The 8988-nt window shown below is 41.7% G+C and overlaps 1 protein-coding gene across 1 annotated transcript in view; it reads right to left on the bottom strand.

Annotated features, from left to right (window-relative positions):
• Positions 1 to 1531: 1531 nt before the first annotated feature.
• WDR63 (WD repeat domain 63) overlaps positions 1532 to 8988 on the bottom strand; it is an 84400-nt gene continuing 76943 nt past the window's right edge. The window contains exons 20-23 of the mRNA XM_032640918.1: positions 8672 to 8876; positions 6948 to 7039; positions 5557 to 5679; positions 1532 to 1829 (exon numbers count right to left, since the gene is read on the bottom strand). Coding sequence (XP_032496809.1) covers positions 1686 to 1829; positions 5557 to 5679; positions 6948 to 7039; positions 8672 to 8876 — 564 coding nt within the window. The 3' untranslated portion in view covers positions 1532 to 1685. The remainder of the gene's footprint in view (positions 1830 to 5556; positions 5680 to 6947; positions 7040 to 8671; positions 8877 to 8988) is intronic.

Below are 8988 nucleotides of genomic sequence, written 5' to 3'. Positions count from 1 at the left end.
TTTAAAAAAAAAATAAGGAAAGAAAAAAAAAGTTCAAATACAAGGATGAGCCATGGGACATTCCAGTAATGACAGTGACATGTGCGGGGCACCACCACCTTACATGCAGGTGCTCATTTGCCCTTATAAAATGTTACAAGGTAAACACTCTCAACCTGACTCCATAGACAGGGAATGTTTTACAGCTATGTGTCATCTGTCCAAAGGCACACAGATGGTTAAGAGCTACTACCTACCTGACTTCTGTGTACATAGCTTTTTTTTTTTTTTTTTTTTTTAATATTTACTTATTTGGCTGCGCTGGGTCTTAGTTGTGGCACGCGGGATCTTCTTTGCTGCATGCAGGATCTTCAGTTACGGCATGTGAAGTCTTAGCTGCGGCATGTGGGCTCTAGTTCCCTGACCAGGGATCGAACCCGGGCCCCCTGCACTGGGAGCGTGGAGTCTTAGCCACTGGAACACATTTTACCTCCTCTAGCAACGTATAAACCTTGGCATCATCATTTGTCTTCCCTTCCCCACCCAATCAGCCTTTCATTTTTTATTTTCACATTAAGCTTCAGGACAGGGTGCCCTAATCTTTTACCTTGAACTATTACAACTGTCTCCTAATAGGATTTCCTGCCTTGAGACTCTCCCACTCTAATCCGTTCCTTATCTTCCTGAGTATAAAGCTGATCGTGTCACCTTCCTGCTTAGCCCTTTCATTAATTCCCCAGTATCTGCAAGCTCTAATCCAGCTTCTTTAGTTTGGTTTCCGGGAGCCTTACCATCTGGCTCCAAGCTGCTTCTCCAGTCTCATCTCCTGCCACTCTCCCCACCACCCACCTCTCACGCTAGTCACTTTCCTGTGACGTTGAATCTGTTACTGAGGTACATCAGGCTCCTTCACAACTCAGTTTCATACGCTCTTTCCTTTTTGTGTCCACACTGGTTAAACCTTCAGTACAATATTGACTAGAAGACACGACAGTGGGCACCATCTTGTTCCACACTTCTGAGGAAAACTTCCAGCTTTTCACCATTAAGTATAACGTTTGTTGTAGGATTGTTTTAGCTACCCTGCATCCGATTAAGGAAGTTTCCTTCTTTTTGTAATTGCAAAGAATTTATTATCATGAGTGGATGTTGACTTTTAAGGAATGTTTTTCTGCATTTTTTTGGTATCATAAATTCCCTCCTTTAATCAAACATCGATTTATTTTCTATGTGTTATCCATTTCTATGCGTATATTTCTGGATTCCATCAGCTAATATTTTGTTGAGCACATGGCCTGACGATCTGTGCAGTGGCCCAGTGGGAGCACTTTTTGGTGAGGTGACCAAAAGCAACCTGATAATTAGGAGCAAAGTTTGAGCTCCACTCCTGTCTGGGATTAGGGGCTCTGAATGGATGTCAGGTGAGGACTGAGGGTGGATGTCTGAAGCTCTGTATTATTACAGGAAAGTGAAAATTTCATTATCAATAGCTTTTATATTCAGTACAAAGTTTAGTACATATTCAGTCCAAAAACGGAAACAGATCTTATTGTCTAATTCAAAAGTTTTAATAGCAGTGAAATAAAAGCTTGATATGCGTAAGTAAACCTTTTTCACATTTAGTTTTGCTAGTTCACCTTACATAAAAAATGATGAGTAAAGAAAAGCCCCACAAAGCCCTCAAAACACCCCTACAGAAAGCTTTTCTATATCATTTCCATGTTTGACATTGTCTCTTCCACTTTGATCAGACCAAGATTGGTGAGGATGTTCTTTTCCAGTTCCAAATAACTCTCGTAGTCCATTTTCAATTTGGCTTCCAATTGTTCTTTTGACTTCTGATACGTTTCCTAGGGGGGGAAAAAGCAAGTCATTCGTATAAAACTCTGGCAGCTAGAGATACCAAAGGCTGGGAAGGGGCTATTTTTGAAAGTCTGGCCTGGCTGCTGTTCTCTGGAAGGGCTGTGAGGGGCAGAGGGCAGGGGGGCATCTCTTGCACAGTCAGGGAGAGAGGCTGCTGGCTCTGAAGGGGAGGGGCAGAGATGAGCGGAGCGGTGTGTGCGGACTCCAGGCGCCTCCTGGTGGTGGGGCTGACCCAGTCTGCTGATGGACTGGATGTGGGCTCTCGGGGGCAGGGGCAATCCAGGCTGGCCTACGAGCTCCTGCCACTGATGCAGGGAGGAGCACATTGAGAGGGGAGAGAATAACAATGAAGGGCATTTATTCAGCTAATTTACCCAACACCACTTGCTGAATAATCTGAGTCATCTGTTTTGTTCTTTGATCTGTCAGTGTTCACCTGAGTACTGCTCTGGTGTAACAATTGGGACATTTTAATTTATTGTAGTATATGCTGGGCAGTCATTACGATTTTTAAGATTTTGTTTTTTCTCATCTGTGTCTTCTTTCAGAGGAACTTTAGGGTCACTTCATCTTGGTGTATCATCCTGTGTTGCTTTTGTTTTCTCTCCTCTTGTCCTGTCCCAATCCTAATGTCTTCCTGTGCCTTCTGATGCCTTGTCACAAAGCCCTGTCTTTGTGGATTCCATCAAAGGGACCGGAACTATATGTTATTCTAGTTTCTTTAGAGAATAATTTGCAAGAGGTATTTTCCTCTTTTGAATATTTACAATGACTGATGTTCTCTTCCCCTTCCTCTGCCATATTCTTTCCATATGTTTGCTTTTTCCCCCTCTCTTAATATCTCTGCTTTCTCAGATTCCTCATGTCTAATCATTATAACTCCTTCATAGCACGGTGAGGATTAAATGAATTATTAAATATGGCAGGTCCTCAGAATGGTACATGCACCCAGTAAGCACTTGTTAGCTACAATAACCAATTCACAAAAAGAGCACGACTCGATAAGGTGAGAGTAGAAAAGTGTTATTCTTCTAACCTTTGTCCTTTACAACATATGTGACAGATTCCATAGCACTTCCTATCATTTTTAGGTATTAGAAATAGTGTCGTTTTCAGGTATTTGAAAACTCAGGCCAGTCCAATATCCAAGTGAAGGCTGCCCCTTGTGGCCCCCACTGCAATGCCCCCCTGTGCACCTCCAGGCTCTTTCTGTAGATTGCCTCACCCCACTTAGAAAGTCCTTTGGGACACCTGATTTGAGCCTAGCTACTTTCAAGTTTCCACCTGGCCCCAGGAAAACTTACCACCCTCACTCTGCCATCAGTACAAGTTCATTGCCCCTGGTCCTCTCTCCACCCATCTGTCAGAGCAGTTTAATCCAATCTTTTGCCTGCAGACTTTCCAACCATAGGAGTCAGGTCCCTGTCCCTGAGTTTCCTAAATTCTCCCTGGACATTCTGCTCTGGTCCCTTGGTAACTCCTAGCTCTTGGATTTCTGTGGCTCAGGAAGCCTCCTGCGAGGTGTACGAGGCCAATGGTCCATCCTGGCCAGCAACCTATCTCTAGCAGTGCTTCTCTTGAAGGTCTCCTCCCAGAGTCTGGGTGGTGTTGCAGAAGTGGGAATGGGGAATACACAGCGCTCCAACACCTCTCTCCAAAAAAAAATCCCCTTTTCCAAACTTCTTCCCCATAATTCTTGCCTCCCTTGTGTAGCCTGGAGTGTGGGTCATTGACTAGGGGTTGCAGAATTCTTTTGAATTCTTCCGTCTTCTCTGTCCCATAGAGATGACATAATGAATCATATGGAAACTGCTACTTTTCTCAGTTTCGGGTCTCCAGCCAGTTAGGAAAATTCCCATTTTGTGTGCTGTTAGAGCTATAATTACTATTATTTTTCAATAAGTGAGCGGTATCCAGATTCAATGTTTGCAAAGAGACGGGTATATGATTTCCCTCACATGTGTGGGTTGAAGTGCACAGCCTAATCCCTGCCAGTCGGGGGGCGTTCATGAAAACCAGCCTTGCTGGACGGATGTGTGATCGTCCCCTGCCCTCGGTAATGATATTAATAGTGGACACTTCCTATCTGCCAGTTACTGGCTAAGTGCTGTAAATATTTCAACTCGTTTAATCCCCACTGCAATCCTCTGAGGTTGTTAGTTTGTTCCCATTTCCCCTGTTATCAGCAGTTGCTTGTAAGGAGATACTTCTGACTTAACATTAGTTATTTTTCCTTGGTGACCCTTTTCATTTTCTAAATGTAGCAGAGGAGCCCTTTTAAATGTATTCACTTATCCACAGTCTCTAGTTCCAGAGAAAACTTGACAAGTGGTAGCTCTACTTTAAGGAGGGTACTATGTCAAATGGAAATGAAGTTACAAGAAAGTGGAAAAGTTTTGGAAACTCAAAAGCATCATACAATTCCAAGATATGATTATTATAATATTCAAGATTTTTAAAAGTACTTCACATTGTAAATTATTTTTGGATTATCCACAATTCTAAGTGGATAATTAGCTGTCACTATGTTATTGAAACACTCCTAGTAATCGATGACTGCTGGTGTAGGAAAGGGTGGCATATTATCTCCCACGGCAGAATTTCACCCAGTGTTTGTGGTTGTGCAAAAGAACAGACCAAGACCAATTTTTTTTTTTTGTAGCAAAAGAAAACAAAGAAAAGTTAATTAATTGGTGTTCTTTTATACCTTGTCACCACTAAACAATGTTTTTAAATGATGCTCCCTCTGTTTTTGTTCCACTAATTCATATATATCAATGGGATAACGTTAATCTATTTGCTAATGCAGTACATTAAAATATTTCCACATGCTTGTGCTTTTAATTGAGACCTAGGGTCTTACATGAGTAATTACACTGGAGGAGGCTATATATTTGGCTATAAGGAAACGACAGGCGGTGATGAAATTGTTGGTGACAAAAGGGCAAGGAAGGGAATGAGCAAGAGATAAGCAGAAATATGGACTGAGATGACCTCAAGTGAGAAAGACAGAAGAGCTGAATTCACAGAATATTTCAAGGCCCCAAATTCCAGGGGTCAAGGGAAGACCAACAGAGTGATGGAATTCACGTCAAACAGAGAGGCTGAGGAAGAGGATGGGGGCTTCAGAGACTTAGGTTCCTTTTTGGTAAATTTTTTTTTTTTTTTTGCGCTACGCGGGCCTCTCACTGTTGTGGCCTCTCCTGTTGCGGAGCACAGGCCCCGAACGCGCAGGCTCAGCGGCCATGGCTCACGGGCCCAGCCGCTCTGCGGCACGTGGGATCTTCCCGGACCGGGGCACGAACCCGAGTTCCCTGCATCAGCAGGCGGACTCTCAACCACTGCGCCACCAGGGAAGCCCTGCACTGTTTTAATGCATTATTCACTAGATGTTAAAATTCTATGAAATGAAAGCATTCGAGTTTGAATCTTTGTATCTATAATTGGTATTTAGATACCACTGTATCTAAAGGCCTTTGAAATATAGAAAATTTCAGAAACTTAAATTGGGTAGAATCTCACTAGGTGTGTCCAACTGGTTGTTCTGACTCGTAGTAAGCTAGGAAATCAGAGAAATGCCCCCTGGACTCCCATCAGAACAAGAGAAGAATGTAAAAAGGCATAATTTTTCTATTAAAATTGTGGAATAGCCAAAGAAATATATTCTCAATGACATTAGAGGAAAGCAATTTTTGTTTCTGAAATTTAACTTACAACTTTTTTCTTCGCCATTTCCAGCTCCTTTTCTTTCTTTTCTTCTTCCCGAATTTTTTTGCGCTGTTCTACATATTCCAGATGCTTGACTTCTCTTTCAAAGTAGTGGCTTATACTCGATACCTGTTAGAAACACAGGCCCATGAGAGGGGGACCCACATGGAAGCCCCCATGTTCTTCATGAGGCTCTGAAAATTTCTGCTGCTTGTAAGTTATTAGCTAGATTACCTGCTGCTTGTAAGTTATTAGCTAGATTACCTGCTTTGAGATAATGCCCACAGGCCCACTATCAGAGGAACTAGCTAATTTGGGGGCTACTGGGCTAAGGTTTAGGGGCCTGCAAATTGAGGGATGGCAGGAAAGGAGTGGGACTGGAAGGAGAGAGCTGCAAAAAAATTGCAATTTTGTAGGAGAAATATTCAGGGATTGCTCCCACCCCTCTTCTTTCCTTCTCACTTTTAAGACGAAGGAAAGTTTCACATCATCAAACAAACTTGGAAAACCCAGATGAGGATGTCAATGGAAACCGTAAAGGGACTGGAAGCACAGCTGAGTTCCTGGTCCCCTGGAGAGTTTAGCGTGCGGACGTTAAGAAATGAAGCAGGGAAGTCAGCAGAGACCTTGGGCAAGGCCACCAAGGGAAGGAAAGTTTTTTGCCTACCACTAACTAGGGTGATGTTGTTGGGACTTGCAACAGATTGCAATCTATATGTTTAATGTTGGTTGTATACACATTTATGTATTTCTACATATTGATCTTCTTTTTATAACCTAATTATTAACACTGCTTGAAACCCTTGGGTGGGGTGCATGGAGTGGCAGAATATTGCCACTTCAGACCTGCTGCCTGCAGCACACCAAGTTGGGGAAGGATGGGTGGAGGCTGGCAATGGAGAGATGCATAAAAATGTCAGCTGGGCCCTCTGGGAAGGATATCACTGAAATAAGGGTCCCACGCTTAGGTTACAACGTGAAAATAACATCTTATGATTATGAATCCCCAAATCAATTCCTCTCTGAATCTGGGCTTCATTTACTTGGCCTTTCTTTTGCTGCATGCTTGTTTTTTTTTTTCCCCTAGCTTTAAACCATTTATCTCATAAAACAGAAATACATCCCCTTTTTAAAAATTTTTATTTTATATTGGAGCATAGTTGATTAACAATGTTGTGTTAGTTTCAGGGGTACAGCAAAGTGATTCAGTTATACATATACTTGTATCTATTTTTTTTCAAATTATTTCCCCATTTAGGTTAACATCCCCTTATTTTTGACTGTATGATTCTTTTGTTCTCTTAAAGAGTAAAAATGCTGTCATTTCTGAACGTACTTCTAAAACATGCCTCAGCAGTATCTGATCACATAAATCCTCAAAGCCAAAAGTTACTAACCTCATTGGTGGAAGGGCGACTTAGTGTCCAAGGAATTTCCAATATATGCAATGTTCCATAATAATCAGCTATGGCTATAAATTGCTGCTTAGCTGAAAGATTAAAAAAATGTGGGAGAAAAACAACTCTGCAATCAGAAAGCCACTTTAGAGGTTAAACATGTGCTGTGTTTTTGTTTTGTGATTTCCCAAAGGACCTGTTGTGGTTACAATGATCCTGGCTGAGACCCTGAGTCTTTGTCAGCCACGCTGCTCACCCCCAATCCTGTTTTCTCAGCCTCTATATAAGGAGTGTGGCTCCTAGCTGAGATTGACCCTCTCTGACTGGATCCACTGGGCAGATTTGAAAAGAAAGCAGGGACAATACATGGAAGATTTTCAAAATAAAAATCATCATGCCAATTTTCACCAAAGACATAGTAAGGGCTAAAGGATGCCGTTATCCAGATGAATTTCAAAGACACAGCCAGAACCAGTTTTCTTATTATAAAAACAAATTGCTTCCTTTGATCATTTAAAATGGATATAAAACACGAATGTGTTTGAAAATTTTAATTTTCTCTCTCATCAACTTTTTTCTTCTCATTTTCAGCAGGTCTGGTTCAAATTGCTAAATCCTAGACTTGTAATCCCTGGAGGTATACAAAAGCAATGTTTTGTAGCAAAGATGGGAAAACACACTTTGGTGACACATACGGCCGAGTAGTATTAGTCAGACTCTGACACTCTTAGAGATTCTGAAGACTGTGTTTCTAAATGTAATGTTTCTTCTGAGAAAGAAATGAATAGAAAGACAATTTTATGCCTGCACATCTTTGGAAACAAAGGGAAAGTTCTTTGAAATGGAGCAAATATACACTGAATTTGGGTAGAAAGTATTACTTGGGTGAGACAGAGAAATTGGGACAAAGGATATAAATTACTTTTCCATCGACACATTCTTAAATTTCTGCTTGCTCTGTTATACGTTATTTTTTTCCTCTTAATGAGTTTAAAAGTTGTAGTTTAAAGAGATATATGACCCCGCAGAGTCATTTGATCTCAAGAAGGAAACTGCTTGATATTGTCCAGTGGAGGGCCATAAAGTGACAAAATATTGAAAATTTGTGACATAATGAAAAATTAAAGGTACAGAACTTATTCTATTTGGAAAAGAAGCAGCAAAAAGTAGCAAAGATTTAGGGTTCACCCTGTGATTTAGGGACCCGGAGAGGGTGAGAAGGATGCTTTTTTTTGCGGTACACGGGCCTCTCATTGTTGTGGCCTCTCCCGTTGTGGGGCACAGGCCCCGGACGCGCAGGCTCAACGGCCATGGCTCATGGGCCCAGCCGCTCCGCGACATGTGGGATCTTCCCAGACCGGGGCATGAACCCGTGTCCCCTGCATCAGCAGGCGGACTCTCAACCACTGTGCCACCAGGGAAGCCCAAGAAGGATGCTTTTTATTGTGTGGTTTAAAATCACCCTCTGCTTGACATACTAAAATGTGTCTCAGAAATAACTGTTGATGAAGAAAATAGTGAGAGAAACTCAGGTTGTATCCAGAATTTGAAAAGGGAAAGGAAGGGGAATGATGGGAAGGAAAGAGAAAGGAAGGGAAGAGATGGAATGGGAAGAAAAATCTTGAGAAGAAACATCAGAGGCTTTCCAGTTGAATGTCAAAATGTTCCTAAGCTAGCCCCAAAAGGCAAAAATGACTTAGCTCATTCAATCAGAATTAACATACCAGAAAAGGTCCAGGGTTTGATGTATGTGATCATAGTTACACAGATGTTTTGTGACTGGGCTGGTTCGTGGGTTTTCTCCAGAAGGTCCCAGATATCGATGTATCCATCTTCTCGGCCAATGTAAAAGACTCCAGGCCTTGTCAGGGACCAGTGCCCTGAGGTGTACCTTTTTGGTGCACAGGATGACTGAAGGAGGGGTCCAGTCTAAAAATAAATTAAAAAAAAAAAACAAATTAAAAGATTTTGTTGTTATCTGAGAGGTATTCACAATGATTTTTTAAAAGTAAAACTCAGATGGCTATGATTATATAAAAGA

Source organism: Phocoena sinus, chromosome 1, assembly GCF_008692025.1.
Source record: "Phocoena sinus isolate mPhoSin1 chromosome 1, mPhoSin1.pri, whole genome shotgun sequence".
NCBI lineage: Eukaryota > Metazoa > Chordata > Mammalia > Artiodactyla > Phocoenidae > Phocoena > Phocoena sinus.
Note: the sequence above shows the minus strand (reverse complement) of the source record. Positions and strands in the feature narration are given on the sequence as shown.